The sequence below is a fragment of the Melozone crissalis genome, unplaced genomic scaffold, assembly GCF_028551555.1.
Source record: "Melozone crissalis strain CALT ecotype California unplaced genomic scaffold, PUWL_Pcris_2 ptg000005l_1, whole genome shotgun sequence".
Lineage (NCBI taxonomy): Eukaryota > Metazoa > Chordata > Aves > Passeriformes > Passerellidae > Melozone > Melozone crissalis.
Genome location: NW_026535783.1, coordinates 63,153,171 through 63,174,243, shown reverse-complemented (window position 1 = coordinate 63,174,243; position 21,073 = coordinate 63,153,171). Strand labels below are relative to the sequence as shown.

The window sequence follows — 21,073 nt, the reverse complement described above, 5'->3', positions numbered from 1 at the left end:
GCGCCGATTGGCCCCGGCAGCCGCCGCTCCACCGCCCTCCCCGCTGCGCGGCCCCGCCCTCGCCGCTTCTCTGCGCCCCGGCCTCCGCCGCGTCGGGATGAGCCGCGCTTCCCCATGGAGACCAAACGGGCCGAGATCCCCAGCAGCGTCCTGGACGACCTATGCAGGTACGGCCGTGGGGCGGGGGCGGCCCCGGGGCTGCCGTGCCGCTGCTGCCGGAGGGCGCGAAGGGCGCCTGACCCTGCCCGCGCCCGGGGCGCGGGGCCCGGGAAGCTCGAGACGCTGCGGGGGTGCGGGGCCGCCCGGGCCGAGGGGCGGCTCTGGCCGTCCCGCGCCCACCGGGAGGCGGAAGGACGAGGCTCGGCCCGTTCCCCCCGAGCCCGAGGCTCCGCCCTCCCCATGGAATCCGTCCTGGAAGGGCGGGAAGGCTGCCCGCGGCGCCCTCTGGACCGGGTGTGGGGCTGCCCCGGCGGCGGGCCGGGAGCCGGGCGCACGGTGGAAGTGGAAGAACATTGTTTGTGGGGATTTCTTGCGCGGTTTGGGCCGGAAAAGGTAGAGCTGCGTCGGCGGTTTTTGCGCAGGTGAAAGAAGAGCTGGGAGCGTGGGGCTGGCGTGACGTGTAGCCGAGCACTGAGGTGGTACTCGGTGCTCCGAGGTCTGGTTTCGTTGGAAGGGGGTGGGAAGCTTTGGAAGGGGTGTCAGGGAGTCCCTTCTAGTGAGTTACCTCTGCTGGAAGGGAACGTGCCAGCGGGCGGAAAGGGAAGAGCCACAGGGAAACCTTGCGGTGTGAAGCTGCCCTCTCCTGCTTGTCCGTTCTTTCAGAGTGAAATGCTTTTCTTGTTCCAGGGGCTGTGCGTTTGAATTTTCATAAAGCGTGGATTCTCTAAAAGGGCCAAGTTGCGTTTTCCCCCCTACAGTCTCAACTTCTGATCGTCTGTGGTGTAGCCCTTAAAACTTTGTAATTTGTCTGTCATCCCCAGAATGTGATGACACAAACTGCATGTGATATTTGTCATGAAATAATCCTTCTATTTTACCACCTCCAAGAGACTCCTTATGAGGTATTTATGTAAAAGAGGGAAAGGTTAGTGAAGAGGAAAGACACCCCACTTACTGTAATTACGGTTTTCAAGTGAGTGAAAATGTTTAGAAGTGAGAATACCACAGGAGGGTAGAACTGTCCTGCTCAGTATTGTTTTGCACTTGTCTAATGCAAGAGTCAGTTTCTGATAGACATGTAAATTTTCAATTCCCGAAATCTGGCCTCTGAAGCATGCTTGTGTTTCCATTGTGTCTCCTTTGGGCTCCCTGCAGAGAGAGGAACTTGCTTCTCAGATCCCTGTTCACATGTGACACAAGATTTAAGACTTCTTCAGAAAATCTAGAGAGGAATTCCAGTTATTACAAAACCGATACAGCCTATTTTAGTGTCCCTTCCGTGGGGTGACTGATAGAAGGGCACATGAGTGTTTGAATCTTACATTGTGATAGGATCAGTCCCAGTGTCTTACCATGTTTCTTTGAGATACTGTCATCTTCTGTCTTAAAAATGGTGTTTTGTATTGTAATTCTGTTGATGTTATAAACGTGTTATAAAAATAGCTGTAGTTTCCTACATTCTTCAATCTATATGTGATATTAGTGGGAATTTTGCTAGAAAGTGATTTTTCCTACTCAGTTACTGGGTATTGTTAAATAATAAGTTACAGGTATCCAGTCCCTATTTTTCATGCTGCCTTGTGCTATGGAGTTGTTTAACTGAATAAAGAAGTGGATGTGCAGGGACATAATGTGGGTTTAGCAGCTTCTTGAAACTTCCTTTGTCTTGTAAACGAGTACTTTTACCCTATCTTTTGACTTCCAGACTGTGGTTGGTTCACCTTGCTCAAGTGGCCAGATGCTCACCCAGCCACACACACAGAAAAAAAAATTTGAAAAAGAGATTTTTCTGCATCCTTGTTTTTCCGAGGGAAACCTCATGTCAGCTTCATCCTTTCACTCTCTACTCTCCTCTACCTCCTCCATTGCGAACAGCTTGGGATGGGGAGTGGGGGTTGTGGTCAGTCTGTAACAATCCTCTCTGGGGCTCCTTCACTCTTATGCTTTGCCCCTGCTCCTGCGGGATCACGCCCACGGGCTAAGGGTCCTTCAGGAATGTCCATCTGCTCCAGCACGTGATACTCCACAGGCTGTAGGATGCACATCTCTTCCTTTTTCTTCTCCAGCTTTGGTGTTTGCACTACTGTTTCATGCTGGTTTTTTCACTTCCTCTGCCTGTCTGGTATTTTTGTCCTTATAATATACTTCCTCACAGGCACCACCATCTCAGCTGCTGCCTCCAGCTATGTCCCACAGTGTGTCCAGCATTAGCCCATCACTACCAGCACCTGGCAGCTGCACCTAGAGATGCCTGTTGTAGCTCTTCAGTCACTCCAAGTAACTTAGAAGTTAACTTTTTGATTAATAAGTATCATTGTACTTGGCTTTGCTCTTGTTCTCTAAGCCTAATCCCTGGCATATTCTCACTTTTCTTTGATACTGCTGCATATTTTATCTTTAGATTTATGTTCAGCTGCAGTGCTGGGGCAAGAAAATATCATCAGGTAGATGTAATGTAGGCTTTTAAGTTTTTATCTTTTAGCTGCTAAGCTTTTATCTTTTAGCTATCTTTATAGATAAGAGCAGAGCCTTCAAAAGAAATTGGGAGTGGTAGTGCCAATTGAAAATTGGGAAGTGGTAAAATGTTGATGTGAATAAGATTATTTATGCAAGGGAGAATGATGGAGTGCTTTGGGTTGAAGGGACCTTAAAGATAATCTCATCCCAGCCCCTCTGCCAAAAGCAGAGATGCCTTCTAGACCAGGTTGCTACTGAACACTTCCAGGGACAGGCCATCCACAGCTTCTCTGGGCAGTGTGTGCCTGTGCCTCATGACCCTCACAGTGAAGAATTTTTTTCCTGTTACCTAAACCTTCCCTTTTTCTCTTTCCCCCTTGTCCTGTCATTATGACATAGTAAAAAACCTCTCTCCAGTTCTCTTTACCCCTCTGACATCCTGGAAGGCCTCAGAGAAGACTTGCTCCAGCAGGTCCCCATCCTGTTTTATTGGGGTTCCAACAGCTGGACACATTGCTTCAGGGGAGGTCTCACCAGAACAGAATAGAGGGTGAGAATCACCTCCCTCAGTCTGCTGTGCGCACTGTGTTCCATCAAAAGAATGGGCTGGGAGCTCACAGTGTCAGCTCACGTCAAGATTCTCATCCACCAGCACCCCAAATCCTCCTCCCCAGAGCTGCTCTCCATCCTTTCTCTGATCAGACTGTGTTTACATTGTGCTTGGGATTGCCCCAGCCCAGGCACAGTGCCTTGCACTTGGCTGTGTTGAAATTCAAGAGGTTCACAGAGATTCCCTCTCAGGCCTGCCAAGATCTTTAAGGGTATCTGACCAAGACCCTTTTTCCGTGTGAAAATCGGATAGGAAGATGAGAAATAAAAGCATAATAAATAAATAAAGCATACAAGGCTACAAACTGAAAAGAAGAATGGTAAGGAAGGCAGTAGTGAAAGCCAAACCTGGCCGCTGGTTGATGACAGGGAGTATAGGGATGTTCATTCCAGCAAGTTTATCTGAGTATGGACCTACTCCTGGAAAACAGGAAAAAAGTGGAGGAATGAGAATGAAAAAATATTTAGACACGGACCTAAGAAATCAGAAGTAGACACAATGACATGAAACAAACCTGTTAATTGCACTAATTGACCAACTGCCAAGAAACCACAGGCATCACTCTCAGGAATATCAGCCTGGCCTTTGTATCTGGTAGGGCTTCAGACCTGGGGGGATCCCACACGCTGGGTTGAGAGGAGTGCCACGGGAGAGGAGAAGCAGGGGAGGACAAAGGAAGGATAGGCAGAAAGGGATATAAAAGGCTGGCTGTAAAACTGGGCAAGTTAGTAACTTCTCTGTCTGACCCTTCTGCTCAAGTGTCGCAGACTGTCCTATCTTACATCTTCTTAATAAATATTTGTTTTTGTCTGGGTAATTCCACTCTCTACGCTCTGTATATGTGTGCTCCAAGGATGAAGTGACAGCTGCTGATGGGAGCTGGGCAAAGGTGTCAGCTGCTGGAGTGAGGGAGCAGGTCTCAGTGCCATCCACTCCCAGGAGGGGGTCTCAGCTCGCAGTGTCTGGGATGGCGATGAGGAGTGTCCTGGAAGCCAGCTTCTGTGGGGGAGGTGGTGTGAGTGAGGGCAGTGAGGGGCAGAGCACCCGCAGCTGCAGCAGGACTGTGTCACCGCCGTGCGCTGGGTGGGAGGGGGCAGGTGCCTCACCCAGACCTGTCCCCTGTGCACGTGTTCTCTATAGCAAACTTCAAACTGGGCCATCTGGTGGGGCAGGACCCATGAGAGGGGTGTGAGGGTCTGGGATGTGGGCAGGGCTACGGGGTGGAAAAGGAGACCTGTGCTGGTACTTGGGGGACCTGTGAATGTGCCTGGAAGCCTGGGGAGTGTCAGGTGTGTGCCTGCAGCTGTGACCTCCTGCCCCTGTCCTTGGCCAGACTGCCTTAGAGAGGCACCCAATTCTGAGATCCTGTGACAATTCATACTTGTCAGATTTTAAGTAAAGATACACTGTTTCTGCTTAGACCAGTGATATTATGCACTTTGGGAATTCAGCTGGTTGCGCTCAGGAGCTGTGTCAAAGATCTCCATCAAATTATTTAAGTTCAGTGGGGTGTACGACCATAAATTTCTAAAAAGGAAGTTCTGCTATTGATACAAATACATAAATAAATAAAGCCTCTTTTGCTTTACTAAAATGAGCTATGACACAGTGCTGCTTGAACTTTTATCTCAGTAACTCTGTCTGTGTGCCAGTATCTGGGCTAAACCCAGATTCAGACTGAGGAAATCTGTAGGATCATATTGAATTTTAAAATCTATGTAAATTAATAGTTTACTGTGGTTTTAAGTGAAAACATATAACTATGTTCAACTTATATCCTGAAAAAAATAGCACTGAAATGTCTTATCAGAGTTTGCAGATGTTCTTTAATGGACTTGTAAAAATGCTTTCATTTTTGTAACACAGTGATTTAAGTAGGTTGTCTTCACACTTCCTGTTTTCACAACAGTAAATTTACTTAGTAGATTGTAATTGATATTTCTGAAAGATCACAATAATCCATTTTCCTTCTTAACTTTGAAAGCTGTATTTTACTTAGCGAAAACTTTTTACTGTCCGTTTGGAACATGAGGAGGATCTGGAGGTCTGTCGATATGTACTAATGGATCAAGAATTGTACTGTTGCAATGTTTTACTGTTAGCCGTATTTAAGTCAGTAGATTTGGCTAATCTTACTCTTTTTCTTTCCTGGCAGCCGATTTATTTTGCACATTCCAAGTGAAGAGAGAGACAATGCAATCAGAGTGTGTTTTCAGATTGAACTTGCCCATTGGTTTTATTTGGATTTCTACATGCAAAACACACCAGGATTACCTCAGTGTGGGATAAGAGACTTCGCTAAAGCTGATATCCTTTTTATTACTCTGATTGTTTCCTGTCTGGTGGTAAAGTGCAAACTAAATATTGTTAACAATATTTCATAGTATAATAATGTCAGTTCATGTGTTAATGATTAAAAGTTAGTATTGCTAGGTATGTGATGTTACTGAGTTCACTGCTTCCATAATTTTGTGGCACCCACAAAAGAGATGTTTCTTGGACTGCTAAAGAACTATGGAAAATGATCCATTTCTGATGTTTGAGGATTTTTCTTTGCATTCTAGGTTGGTTTCAAGGGTGAGCTGTTGGTGCTCTTCAAAATGAACTCCACAATTCATTAATTTTCAAGTAACTAGTAACATAAATGTTAAAGTAGTTGAAGGTAGTATGTGTTCTGCCATGGCCAGTGGTATGTATTTGTTGGAAGTTTCTGTAGAGTAGAAACCGCTTTTTACTGAATTCAAATGGTTGGCCTCTGCTTTTTTTGTTGCTTGCAAGGGCTGCTGGAATGTGTACTATCTAGTTCTTGCTAGAGAAAACTTCATGGCTTTCATCCAGCAAACGTTTTAGTTTTAGCCTTGTCCCATATGTTCTTGATCTAAGATTGAAATATTGCTTCTAACTTTGAGGGTAATATTATCCATGCTTTCACTATACAACATATTTATCTGTTAGTTTCCTAATATATATTTACTTTGAAACACTACAGCTTTTAACAGTAAACTGTAAATATATGGTCATATCCTGTTGGTTATGCTGTTATTTTATGTATGTTTTTAATTAAAAATGTATTTTCAGACCAACAAAATTCTCCTAAATTGTAGGCAGTGCAGAAGAAATGCAGTGTAATAGATGTTATATGTTCATTATTATTTCCCTTTCTAGCCCATATTTGCCACAAATATTAGTTCTGCTGCATTGTATTTTTAAGTATTCTACTGTGGAGTGTTTTTTATTGGTAGTATAGTATATGTAATTTGTAATATTAATACTTTGATTAAGGACTTACAGATTTTCTCTCAAAATTTTAGAATTATAGAGGTTGTTTATATTTTCTCAGCATGATGAGTTTTGATAAAGTGTATTAGGATTTAGATTTCTGTAACTATAAGTCATTAAAATGGTTTTTTTGGCATAACAAATACTGAAGATAGGATTCTATGCCATAATCTTAACAAATTATTGTGGCAAAAATGTATTCCCATTTATTTCAAGCACAGGAAACTTGCTTGTGACAGATTTTTTTTCTGTCTTAATCACTTCAAAATTAAAAAAAATGTGTTTGCAAATAATACATATTCAAAATAACTGTTATGGGGTTACTTTTTCAAAATTACCTTCCGTCAAACAATCAGCCTTGTGCGATCTTTTTTGTTTGTTGGGTTTGTTGTTTTTTTTTTTTTTCATTTATTTAGATTGCTTTGTATAGGAATTGCTGAATTACTTGATGCACTCTGACTTTCAGTGTTTGGTAGTGGATTATTTGTAATATTTTTTTACTTCCAAGAGAATCTCTCTTGAAAGGACTTAGGGGAGGGAGTGTTTACTCTAAATATCTTTTATATTTCATATGTACTTTGGAACTGGCTGCTTAAGTTTATCTTCCTTAACAGGCTGCTATACTCTTCAATCACTGTCCCTTTTTACTGCCTCAAGGTGAAGATGTGCAAAAGGTTTTAGATGAGTGGAAAGAATACAAAATGGGAGTGCCAACCTATGGTGCAATTATCCTTGATGAGACACTTGAAAATGTGAGTATGGAAATAGTTGTGAAGGACTGTCTAGAGCGAGGGATGGTGTATGCTGGCAGAAGTAATTCTTTGTTGTTTACATTTTTCTTCTGAAGAAATTTACACTCACTGTCAGATTCGCAGAGATCTGACAGTTAGTTGATATTGGTGGCTGTGTACAGAAATATAATGTGTGAGTCAGTAAACACACTTCTGCATGCTTTCCCTCTGAGATTTTATTTTTTCATCTGAGTTACATGATTCTGTAAAATATTTCACCATTCTTGGTACAACACAGAAAACCTAATGGTTTCCTTCCTTGAGGCTAACATATTCTTTTGAGAACAAGGGGGATGGTGGAGGGAAGACATTTAATGAAATTGGTTAGAACACCTGCATGTTTGACAGTTGCCTTCCCTTGTATTTTGTAGGTTCTTTTGGTTCAGGGCTATTTAGCAAAATCTGGCTGGGGATTTCCAAAAGGGAAAGTAAATAAAGAAGAGGCACCTCATGACTGTGCTGCTAGAGAAGTAAGTTATATCAACTCCTTTAAGATAAAGAAGTGAAATTTTGCTGAAATCAGGATATATGTGTTGGGTTAAAAGGCACTTTACTTAGGTAATCCTGTTACTGAAATTGTGTGAATAAATAGTCTGTTATTGCAGTCATCTTTTGATGCCTTTCTGAGTTCCAAAATGGTAATCAAGGTTGAGGTTATATATTAAAATAAAACCAGAAAATGGTTTGTTTCACATTCTTTTGCACTAATGTGGTAAATGAAGTGAATGAGTACGCTTTTTAAAGTTCTCTGCTGAACTGTGAATTTACATTTAAGTATTACTTGTGGTGCTTGGGAAGTCTTATGTAATTTATGACTTTTGGTGTATTAATTTCAAGGGTCACCATAACTGTGGAGAAATGGGAATTTACCCTGTGTACACTGGTCTGTGTAAAGAGGCTAAAGAGCTGAGTTGGAGGTTGTAGAATGTAATGTAAAAATTGTGCAGAACTTTACTTTTCTATTTTTCAGCTATGCTATTTTTCAGTTATTTTCAGGAACAAGAATCAATATATATTGCAAGTAAAATCTGAAAAATAAAATAATCTGTATTTATTGCTCCTGGAGACCTACATATGTAGTGAAGCTGCATATTCAAAATGGCCTGTAAAAGAACATTACTGGTACAAATTCAGTGTTCATTCAACTTAATACATCCAGAGTTTTTGAGAGAGAGAAAGATGAGGGAAAGTAGTATGATGCATTTAGTGTTCTTCAATTTGACTGAATCAGTATCTGAGAAATCACAGGGTTTTGGGGATTTTTTTTTGTTTTAAGTATAACTATCAAGGATAAACTAGACGGCTTCTTCAAGAAGGAGCTGCATGAAGTGTATCTTCCTCTTCACTTCAAGTTATGCCAGCAAACACATTAAAGGGGCACAGTTACACTGGGGGAAAAGATATTTTGATGATGTTGTTAATCTGAAAAATCTATTTAGATTTCATTAGTGATCAGCACTATTACCATCATTATTCTGATAGGTTAGATTGTCATTGTGGATAGACTAACAATTTATTTTATATCTGAAATAAATCTTTCAACTTCTTTCACTTGAGTCAGGACAGATCTGAAATCATAAGCTGCATCTCTGTAAAATCAAATTGAAGAGGTCTTCACTTGGCAGTGCCTACAGAGTTCAGTAGTACCTCAGAAGTTGCTGAGGACTAACCCCATCCATATTAATAAATTGCTACTTGAAGGTGTAATAGAAATTGTCTCAACTTTTAACAGGTGTAACAGGTTTGCAGTTTCAGAGAAATTTAAAGCATGTAGATTCTTTTTCTATTTCTGAGCAAACCTCTATATGTAAAGACTTGTTTTTCCCGGCAACTTTCATGAATATATCTGAAAAATAGTCATTCCTTTGCTTGGGGTAATAGGTTGTGTAAAGGATAACTCTGAATACACGCACACTAATTTCATCTAAATACTTCTCAGGTGTTTGAAGAAACTGGGTTTGACATAAAAGATTATATCTGCAAAGAGGACTACATTGAGCTGCGAATCAATGATCAGTTAGCACGGCTGTACATCATTCCTGGAGTTCCCAAGAACACCAAATTCAACCCCAAAACTAGAAGGGAAATTCGGGTATGTGCTACCTTGTCTGAATCTGTAGGAACTTTGCAGAAGTTGCTTTTTAAAGCCAGAAGTGTGTAAAATAATGAACCCACTAAACACAATGAGCACCTTAAGTGCTAGGTACCAGTGGCATCTCTGCACTGTAGGATTTTGTGTTGACTTCTTTCAGCTCAACTGCAAGTCTGATATTTGAACATCTGTCTGACATCTCCATTCATCATGAAAAGACAATAGAGCATGCTGCTAAAATACAATTCTTGTCTTCTGTAGGTGGTATATATATTAATAATTTCATATTATTCCTAGTTACGGATGCAAATGTAGCTATGCATTCTCAAGTTGTAATTATTAGTTGGGGACATGCAAAAGCCTACATATCAAAAGGACAAACTAAGGATTGTTTTCTTTTTTTCATGTCTAATACTTTCAGATTTAAAAAATAGTCTATTTTAAGGAGGAAGTTGGGAAGGGGGCAGAAAAAGGGAACTATTTTGGATGTACCATTGTGTGCTTTTAAAAGGTATTGTGAAAGCCAAAGACCAAGGCTCCGATAGCAACTTGTTGGAACCTTTGTCAGTGGTATCTGTAATCTTTGAAGTTTGATTTTTTTTTTCCCTTTATGACAGTTCAGTTCAAAACAGCTATATTTCCATGCAGACTGTGTCACTAAATGGGGCATCTTGCTTTCTAAATAAAGAAATTTGAGTGGACAGGACTTAATTTCTTGCATTTGAGACCTCTTTTTTTTTAAATATGACATAAGATGAAATTTGAGGTTTTTTAAAAATATACAATAAATATGGTACTTTGTAGAACAGTGACCAAATGTGTGGGAATGTTGAAGAGTTCTTGCAATGACAGAGTTTTGAAGTTTTGTCTTCATCTGATCTAATGCCACCGGGCAGGCTAGTTTTATACTCCCTGTAGAACTATATTGAAGACTTGTTCGGTTTGTAACTTATTTCCATAATTTGCATCTTGTTTGGACCTGAGGCTTTCTGAGTAGATTCTATGATGGCAAATCTCATGTGGGTTCTTCTATGCTGTCTGTGGTCAGAATTCCTGACTTTGTTCCCCATTCTGCTAAGTATATATAGTTTTAACTATTAAAACTGTAACATATAGTTATAGTTTTAATAGTTAAACACAATAACACAAATCCTTATCCTATCGCCATGTTTCTTTTTCTTTTGTAACAAAACCTGAAACTTTACTGTCAAGCTAAACACCCTTCTTATTTTTGAATGGGTATTGGTGGTCCAGTATTGATCACACTTTAAGTTAAAAGTTTTTGAAAGTTATTCAAAGCCTGTACATTTATTTATGGCATTCTGTGTGCAGTGGTTTGGTTGGTTTGTTTATGACACTCTTATTCAGACTTTAGTTGCTGATCAATACCTTTCATATTTTAGGTGCGATACAATGCAATTTTGTGCTTTACCATCTGCTACTGTAGTGGCAGTTGGAAGAGTTAATTAACCTTTTGTGAAAAACGCTGTTGTGGCCTGTTAATTTAAGTTTTCCATGGTAATTTTTTAATTAAGAGAAATAATTGTGGCTGATACACATTTGTAAAATTCTGCTATGGCTACAATAGAGGGTATTTTGATTTTATTTCTTGTTTTTCTAGAATATTGAGTGGTTTTCCATTGACAAATTACCATGCCACAGAAATGACATGACTCCAAAGTCCAAGCTGGGTTTGGCACCTAACAAATTTTTTATGGCGATTCCCTTCATCAGGTATGTTTGAGATGAGGCAAATGCTGGGCCAGGGTCTTTCAGACAGTTTTAAATTCTTTAGATTTGTTTTGGTAAGTAGATCTTGTTGTACTACTCCTTGCTCACAGGCCATTGAGGGAATGGATTTCCCGAAGGAATGGAGATTCCTCAGACAGTGACAATGGTTTTTCATCTGCAGGGAGCACACCCTCTAAGCCCAACTTGGAAAAAGCTAGGTAAGAACCAGGTCAGTTTAACATCTCTATATTCTTTCTTACAAAACACTGGTCATACAAATATGACAATATTATACAATGACAATTATATACATATATAAATTGTCCTTTTTCTCCAAGGATTTGTGTTTGAGTAACAGCTAAATAACAGAAAAATGAACATAGATGTATATCGTAGACTTGTAAGTAAGGTGTAAAGTTAATTAATGTGTTGATACACAGGTGTCAGAACTGGGATTATTTCCTCAGTCTTCTTTGTGGGAATCAAAAAAACCCAGAAGCTTAAGCAAGTAGATAACTTCCAGTGCTTCAACTTCAATATTTTTGGCCTTTCTGCACAGGAAAAGTAGGACTCCCCAAAGCAGGACTGTAAAGTAGTCTAAGAAGTGCTAGATAAAACCAGTAGGGGAACATGTCCTGCTGGCTTTAGATTCAGCTGAGTGAAAAGTGGTAGAGCAAATGTTGAAACCTGTAGTCCCTATGAGAGGACTTAATAATTTGAGCCAGGGCAACACCAACACTGAGAACAACAGGACAAATGTTAATGTAGACTTGGCCTCTTGTCTGTGGAGAATGCTAATGGCAGTGAGCACTATTAGAGTTTCCATACAGGTTACTTAAGATTGTCTTCCACATTGTTCTCAGTAACTTTTTTCATATTTGTCTTCTGCTCTCAGTAGATTTGAAGTTGTGTTGTAACCTGTCTTTGTTTTCCTGTACTAGATCCAAACTTCGCTGTAGTCAACAGGTGTTTACAGATGGCTTTTCAGGAGAGCACTTGGTGAAGCCAAAACAGCAACAGAAGCCATATAATCATCCTGAGGTGTCTGAAGTTTTGAAAGTAAAGGTAGGTTGTTTGTTAGGCAAGCATATACATCTGGACTATTTAAAACAGATGTCTTTGTTCATAAAGGTTTCCTCTCTAGGACAAAACCAGTGAATTTCATCTCCAGAGAATTCAAAATTAGAGTGGGGGAATATTCTTGGGAATTTTTTGATTTATCTCACACTAGAGGTGGTGGTATCAGCAATTGTGGTGTTTCATGTACAGATAGTAATTAGTCCTTGCCATTTTGCTAGTATCTCTAGTATATCTGCATCAGTGCATGGAAATTCACTGAACTCAATTAATTGTGAAATAATTCTCTCATACTGAGTGCAAGAGGGAATGAGTAACAGTTGACGGCTCTGTAGCTTGAGTGTATATTTGGTTAATTTCAGTGGGCTTCAGTTTTTCTGCAAAAGAAAGTGTTTACATGTTTTGAAGTTACTTGGAGGGAAGTTTTAGTTACTAAGTAGGAAATGTCAATGCAATTATGTCCAATTCTGCCATTTAAACTCTTCCCTCTACTTGTTTTGAACTGAACAGCAGAGTCAGAGTGTGAGGAACAATGGCAGAAAGCAAAATCAAGACACTTCCAGCCAAAAGAAGCGAACAAATGGGCTGCACAGTCAACCAGTTAAGCAAAACCATACCTTGGTAAGAAACATGTAGTGTCTGTGTCTGTAGTAGGTTCCAGTAATGCTTAACAAATGGCCAGGGCAATGTCCTGCTGAAACAAAGTAAAGTGCCTATCTATCAAGAGTATGTTTGGTCAGAGTATTTGATCCATGTTTGCAGATGTGTAACATTTCTTACCTTGTATGCATATACATCTATAAACAAACATACTAAATTTCAAAGTTTGCATTTTAGAAGTAATTTTAGCTGTTGAAAATTTGTCAGCTGTTTCAGTACACAATCCTGCAGCTTTCCAGGTTCCTGTCATGTAAAAGCCTTCTGTGATGTGTACACATCTTATTTATTCATGTGTGATGTCTTACTGTAAGCATGGGGTTTTGTTATGAAGCACTTAGAAAGTGGTGATATAAATACTTATTATTTCCCTTCTCTCCAGGAAGAAATGTTGAGACACAGACTTGGCTTGGATGCCAGAATCTCATATAGTTTTTCAATCATACAGTACAGCTGGTTACAGCAGTTTGTAAATTCCAGTGTCACACTGTGTTTTACGTTCCCTTGCAGTTACTAGTTGTGTTTGTCCAGTTCTCAGTGGGAACTGACTCACTGGGCTATGCTCTCTCTTATAGTGGAATGTGCTTTTGATTCCCTGTTTTTTGTGGCTCTTCAGTATACTTTGTTGACTCTTGTGCATCTGTGAGCCCCCAGATCTCTGTGCAGCTCAGCTGACTTGTCCAGACTTTAGTTTCTCTTGTTTACAGGCTTTAAGCTAGATTCTTCCCATTCTGGCTTGGGGTTATTGCCTTCTTTCTCTTACTCATGTAAACATACAGAAATGGTAAACTTGTCCTAAAATCCTTACTGCAGCAAGAAGTTATTAGTTATGTTTGAGTCTGAGTGTCGAAGAGTGAATTGACTGCCCAGAAATTTAGATGAATAGTAAAACTGTAATGGTAATCTGTAAGATCTTCGTGGAAATAACTGTTAATGCTCCACAGTTGCTTTACAGGCTTTTCACAAACTTTTCTGAGTATTTCTCTTTTCCTGTTTCACTTGTGTTTTCATGATGGTCAGTCTTTTGAAGTTTAAATATTTTGAGTCCAGTGATAATTTTCTGATGTAAATTGAAGGCCAGGAAACTTCTAATTTGCAGACAGTCCAAAGAGCCATATTTTTTTTGTATTTGTGTACTTAGAGCACCAATATCTGGGGTTAAAGCAGTTCCTCCCTGGAGAGTTTTGAGTTTGTGTCTCTAAAGCATGTTAATTTAATTGGCAGTAGCAGCATGTCTGCAAATACATTGCCCTTGCCTCTTTTGGGACAAACTCATTGAAGAGCGGGCTTATGCATGCACAATGTTGATTACACACCATCATATGCAAGACCTTTCTGTCTTAAAACAGTTAGAAAGTATTCAAAATTTTCCTCCAAAAGTCTGCATGTTAGAAATGTTTTAGTGACTGTTAAAAGGTTGCATGATTCTGAAAGACTTGTGGATTTAAAGGATGTTTGCTACATCAAGTAATGTGACAGAACTAACGATGAGTTAGAGGTAAAATAATTCAGACATGAAGTGTGTCAAAGCAAACTAGCATGCCTGTTAGATGATGCTTAAATATAATGCCATTTCTTTATCAAAAATGTGTAATGTATGGTCATTCTCTTCACCAGAAATGTGAAAAAAGGCTTAATCCAAGAAGACTTCAAGATAACTTTGAAACAGGCAAGTGCAGTCAGAATTTTCATCCACTGTTCTGTACTACAGGCTGAAGGCACCTGAATAATGATGGTTGAGGGCTTTTCCTCATGCCAGCCTTCCAAATCTTATAAAGCCATTTTTCCAAGGTAGTCTGAGGTTTTGTTTGTTTTTTAATGAAAAATATACTGTTTCATGTTGGTCTTTGATACACCAGGTGGCTGAGTGAAAAAGTAACTAAAAGCTAGTTTAGAAAAATAGCATCTGAGTCAGCACATTGCTGGTAATTGAGTGTATTTTAAGGCTTTCTGTCCCGCTTGTAATAAGCTGCAGCAGAGTGCACACAGTTCTTTACTTACAGCTCAGGAAACAGTGCCATGCCATTTCTCCTTGTTAAGAAATGGCTATTGAGAAATGAAACAGTATTATATGTGTAAAATAGGTGTATATGTGGCTATTGAAAGTGTTTCCAGATTGCAGTGAATTTGAAGATTTATTCTACCCTCTAGACAACCTGTAAATATGGCTGGTTTGAGTTACCTTCTTCTGTTTATGACCAAACATACAGGTTTTCTTATAAATATTAATTGAAAGTATTTTGAGGTATGGCTTTTTACCATTGTTGTTATAGATACTTTTATTGGCAACTGCCCATTTAAAATTTGTTTCATACTTTTTTCTCTTTAAGCAGAAGCAGCATACGAGATGTGTTGCTCCAGTGAAGACATGCTGCCAGAACATGTAGATGGACATTCTATGGCATGCAATGGCCATTACAAATTTGTTTTTTCATCAAGAGCTTTCTTGAGTTTCAAGTTTGACCATGATGCCATAATGAAAAGTTTTGACCTCTGACAGCAAACGTATTAGGAATAAGAATCAGACTTGCCTGTTGCAATTGAGGAGGTTTCTTATCCAGCCTTACTCTTTCTCAGGAGTTTTTTATTTTGTTTTGTTTGTTTGTTTTTAAATGCAATGCAGGGACTGACTGCTGGTTTGGAAGGGTTTGTTCTCTTTGCAGTATGGGAGTGGCATAGTCAAGTGTTGCACTTTAAATGCAGTCTAGCCTTTGTCCACAAAAGTACCTTTCCAATGTTCAGTTCACTTGTTCCTAGCTGTGCATTAGAGGGCATTCTTTTTACTTGTGTTTTATTTTTTTGTGGTTTAAAATTTTTTTTTATGGTAACTTGCCGTGTGTTTTGTAGAATGTCACTGACTTTTTTTTAACCATTGGAGTATACCAGCTTGCTAACGTTGTAACTGTTCTGATGTAAATTATTTGACTTGTTTGTCATTATTTTGTAGAACATTGCAATATTACGCAGTGGCAATGTAACTAATTCTCAGAGGACACTTCTGTCCTAGTGATTTTGAAACCAAGTTGCACATTTCAAACCTAGTCTCAGCCTGTCATCCTTTCTCTGTACTGATTGTTTGCCCCAAATACCTTCCCTCCTTCACACTGATAGTTTTTGCTGGCTGGCAATCACTAGTACTTGAGTCAAATCTATAGCATGTTGACTTTTTGTACCTACTTTTCCTTGGTCTTTGATAATGACACTCAAACTGGGTAAAACTCAGCCCTTCAAAGTGTCTAACTTAGCTCTTGTGCACTGCCCACAGCTGCATAAGAAGTTACAAAGCAGCTGCTTGTGAAAAAAGAGAAGCTTAAACTTGTCTGTGAGAGGTAACTTGTGTACAATTTATACTGAATGTAAATAAGCCTCTGTAGATCTCTCTGAGTAGGAAGGCAGGTGCATGGGTAACAGAGGCATTGTGTGACACTGAACAGCTTAATCAGGCTTCCAATAACTATTCCAAGGGTGTTCAGTATTGTATCCTGTGCTGTTGTCCTCAGATCTCTTGTGTAGTGTATCTGCTCTGTATATATCCAGTAGTATTGAATTGCACTTGCAGTTAGCATTTAAATGATCTAGCCTCAGTCATTTTCAGCTACAGTGCTTTCTTAGAAAAAAACATGAAAGATGGCGTGGGGATGGAGGGGTGGAACAAAAAACCTGTAAGAGTTGGGGTGATGAGCTGTTACATCACCTGCAGGTTCAGTGGGTTTTGAGCATCTGTGTTGCAGTGGAGAGAAATGCACTGAAATAATTTGTCACAGCAGCTTGTGATAGCAAGCATGTCCCAGATTTAAAAATGGACTTTTCTCTAGAATAGAGGTAATTGATAACTTGATAGGTTGAATGAAATACACCCTTGTAGTGTATCTACATGCACTGAGTTTTTATGCAACTCATATATGTCATCCAAAACCAAAATCCTGGTCTTCCTTCAACCACCCTACTTCATATACCCTACCTAGTGTTTTCCTCAGAAATAGCTTTAGAACTTTCTCCTGGTTTATTCACCTGCCTGGCACCAGGTGATTTGGAACTCTAATGCTGTAATAATTTTGGCCATGGGAGTGTTCAACTTCTGTATCAGTCAACAGGAGAAATGGACTACAGCATTTCCTCCTTCTGGAGGACAAGAGTTCTGAGGGCCTTGTTTTTCAAGACCAAATTGTGAAATAGCTCAATCTAGCTTTGACTCACTTTTTTTTCTTTTTGTTTTTTCTTAAACGTATCCAAAGGCCATACAATGACAAAGAAGAGTAATTGAGGATAGGATAATGCTGGAGGAGTTATGTTATTCAGCTTCAGGTGAAAACTAATCTTTAGTTACTTCTTTGTGCTATTTTAGTTGATTTCCCAGCAAAAGTGCCTTTACTCATGGTGAGGCAGAAGTTTGTATCATATCCTGAGGCTGCTACTGCCTGTGGAGCTAATAGGACTCTCCTAAGGCATAATTAAATAACAGGCTGTGGAAATCTTTTTATAAATAAGTTGACTTTTCAGATAAATTAGTTATAGATAGTGCTCTGTAAAATAATGGGGATGTTGATGAAACAGTGAACTTGGAGCATCTGTCATCTGTTTGGGAAGTCCTGTCCCAGGCAAGAGGAAGTCTTTAGAACAATGGAAGCATGTTCTATGAATAAGAGATGCTGGCTGCCCTCTGTTTACTGTGTAATTTTTTTCTTCTTAGTGAAAGGTTGGTTCAGTATAAGAGACATTGGTTGCTTCATTAAGCAACCCAAAGTGAAGCTTATACATATGTCATTCATTTTAGTAAACCTAGCCTTAATGTGAGTTGCAAATAAATGTGATAAATATGCAATAACTTACTTCTTTGTATAAGGGTACAGTTTCCTGTAGTAGCATTGCTTTCTGCTTTCTTAGTAAGGTTTATCCTAAAACTATGTAAATGTGGTGGCATGTGATCCACTTGGTGGGCTCCGCCATGCCCTGCACCGTGAACATTTTGTTTACTGTTGTTTATGTTCTTATTTCACCATCCCTTTATAATTGTATTTCTCAGTTTAGAAGTACTGTTTACATTATCTTCCATAAAACAGTGAAGAAATAGCAAGTGAGATACAGGCTTTAGTTCTGTGAGTTTTTACTGTACAGGAGCTAGACACAGGGAAATAGGAACTGTTTGCATGTCCGACTTGAGAGTTGGTGTTGAGATACTTGAAAAACAAACACTGTCAATTTGAGAATGCTGCCATGTTAGGAGTTATTCACATAATGAACGGTCAATCAGTGTTCTTGGAATCAACTTGCAGAGTGAACAAATATTTAGCAAAAAACCCTACAGCTGTGTGGTGCTAGGAATCTGGTACTAGTGTGCAGTTCCTAGTACTACATCAACTCCCTGCTTTAACATGAGGTTTTTAGCATGTCTCCTCAGAGTGCTTCTATACTTTGACCTTGGACTGAAGAGTGGCCTGCCCAGTTAGTTAAGTGGCTGAAGTGCTGCTGACTTCAGCTCCTTGACGTACATCCATCATCCGGCTTTTGAAAGTAACTGTGTCTTGCATAGTATGAAGTCTGACAACAGTGGTTCTGGGGAGGAGAGGGGGAAATAGCTTTATTTATTGTACAATCAGAGTATTATTTTTTAACACAATATAAATACTTTAGGCCAAACATGCATAAAGTGTTTCTAATGAAATTTTGAGCCTGATCACTGTTCCAGGCTTCTGTGCTGTGCTTCAACCTTCCTGAACTAATTTGGTGATTTGAGAACAACTTAGTGATTTTTTTTCACCTACCTGTGGCAGTTACAGATGTAACAGTTCCTTTTAAAAACAAGGCAGGCTTCGGGTCTGGCTACTTCTAACATACTTGCTCTCAGATTGTAATTTCAGATAAGAACGCAGTTCTTCCAACCTTTACTTAATGTGGTGATTTGCTTTTGCACTCATGCCATTGTGGTGTGAAGAGCAAAGAGTCTACATTAAGAATCCAAACTCCACTATCCTGTGGTGCAAGACAGCACTGCTGCTCCGGGGATAACTGGCTGCCCAGTTGTGGGGTTAGTGGGCTGCTTAATCCTCAGATACTTGGGGTTTTGTTACAAATTCTGAGCAACAGGTTTCTTTTTCAGAGGTAAAGCCAGGTGCCTTCATGTTTGAAGTTAGGAGGTTATATTCTAAATGTGTTAGTAAGCTCATAGTTATTGAGAATTAGTAGATAGTGTCTCTTGTTGATACTGATTTCTGTAAATAAATATATTTTAAGTCTTGCACTGTAAATGTTAAATAATCTGGTGCTTATACACAACTTCATAATTTCAAATTGTTTTTGTTATTACAATATTTCACCTTTTGAAACAACCAAAATTATTTAAGATATGGAAAATTTATACAAAATAACTCTGAAGGTGCTTTTACAGTAAATTAGACTTAGAAATTCTTCCATAATAAGTTTTTGTTCATATACATTTATAGCAATAGTGTAGTCAAGAATGGAAGTAGGCTATATGCTAGTATTTGCACTGTTCTTAATCCCATACGTAAGCACTGATAGATGCAGTAGGTTTTGTGCTGTGTGTGCATTTCACTTTTTCATGTAGCTTGTGAACTTAAAAGGAAGTCAACATTAAACAAGAATGACATTGGCCATATTCAAGATTGTACCAGAGGAACTATTCCAGATTGGTAGCAGTACAATAAAACAAAATACTTGGGGTTTGTCTTTCCATTGAAAATGTTAGGTTTAGCAAGACTTAACTTTATGTACAGATTCAGCTTTACAGAAACCCTTATCTTTAAAGTGTTCTGAGCTCTGGCTGCTTTTGGGAAGTCAAAAGTATCTTTGAGTCCTCCATCAGTTCTTCTGGGGAAAAAAAAATGCTTCCTTTTAAGTAATTGTTAACATTTCAGAGAGTACAGAATGTTTAAATTTGGAAAGTAATGAAAACAGAGTATTTTGTAATTTCTAAGCATTTATACTGTTGATCAGAAGAACTAGCTTCTTGTTTCCAGTATGGGTTGCAGTTCAGTGCCTTTAAGAAAATGATTACAGCTTGTGGAGCATTAATCATTTTAAAATAAGGCATTCATAGCTTTTTAAGAAAACACATCCTGCAAACACAGTTCTCTATGACACATTTCCAATAGTGAGAAGAACTTTGCAAATTTTTTTAAGCATGTTTGATCAAAATTACTAAACTGTGGGAATGAAATTTGTATCTTACTGGTTGGGTACATAATTTTGTTATGCAGAAAATGTATGGAAAACTGCATGATAAAGAGCTCTCAGCAAATACTTCTCACGCCAATACTTGCAACAGAACTTTACTCTGTCTGCATGGCACTGCACTATGTGGAAGTTTAACTTTATCCCTGAGGAGCAGTTGAGCTGGGTTTGCAAGGCACTTTTACCATTAAAAAGCAAAACAGACCCCCCCCAGAAGAAGGTGCGGGGTTGTTAGTTCAGCAGAATGCTCTATTGGTGTTCATGTTCCAGGACCCAGACTTGGGTATTGCTTCCAAACGATGACACTCTTCAGGGCAGCACTGCATGCCTTGCAGAAACAGGAGCCAGTGCTTTGTGGTGTGGCTCAGGCATGAAGGGTTATGTCTTCCTTCTGTTTGTTAAAGCTCAAGAACTCGATCTGTTTTCCTCTGTGTGTAAGTGGCACATTGTGCTCATTAAGAAGAAAATATGTACAGCTAAAGAGTTAAAATCATTACAGATTTTATACAACTTCCATTATGTTCTTTTGAAGAAAGTTTGCATTAGTCAGCTCTTCAGTTGTAATAAGTAGAATCTGTAACTACCTGTAACATCTACTGTACTGATGATTGTGAATTTGTTTGTTATAAATTGATTCAAAACTGAAGCACACCATTTAGAAGACTAAGTTAACATTTTCTTCTATATTGTTATTTTTTCCTCTGTAAAATTAAATTGCTTTATAAATAAACGTATTGAAGTACGGAAGTATGAATATAAGGATTGCAGTTCATTGTGGAATGTGATGCCTCTGCTGCTGGTACAGGTTATTCTTTCACTGTAGAGTGTTCACGTGTTGCCTTAAACCAGCAGTAATTATATCTCCTCTAGCCAGGAGAGGAAGTTATTTTTTTAAGTCAGCTGTAAAGGTGAATGCCATTCAACACAATGGAAAAAAAATAAAATGTGTTAGACGAACAGAAGAAAGAAGTATTTAAACTTCAATCAGTGCTTTTAGATATTTTATGTAACATTTTCTTTTTGTTTTGG

At 39.2% G+C, this 21,073-nt stretch overlaps 1 protein-coding gene across 1 annotated transcript; it reads left to right on the top strand.

Annotated features, from left to right (window-relative positions):
- Nucleotides 1-82: 82 nt before the first annotated feature.
- On the top strand, nucleotides 83-19,750 carry DCP2 (decapping mRNA 2). The gene is made up of 11 exons (XM_054286975.1): nucleotides 83-167; nucleotides 5,382-5,533; nucleotides 7,130-7,257; nucleotides 7,668-7,766; nucleotides 9,236-9,388; nucleotides 11,010-11,122; nucleotides 11,230-11,337; nucleotides 12,061-12,184; nucleotides 12,707-12,817; nucleotides 14,471-14,522; nucleotides 15,187-19,750. The coding sequence occupies exons 1-11, from the start codon at nucleotides 115-117 to the stop codon at nucleotides 15,348-15,350; spliced, it is 1,257 nt and encodes a 418-aa protein (XP_054142950.1). The 5' UTR covers nucleotides 83-114; the 3' UTR covers nucleotides 15,351-19,750.
- Nucleotides 19,751-21,073: the final 1,323 nt, after the last annotated feature.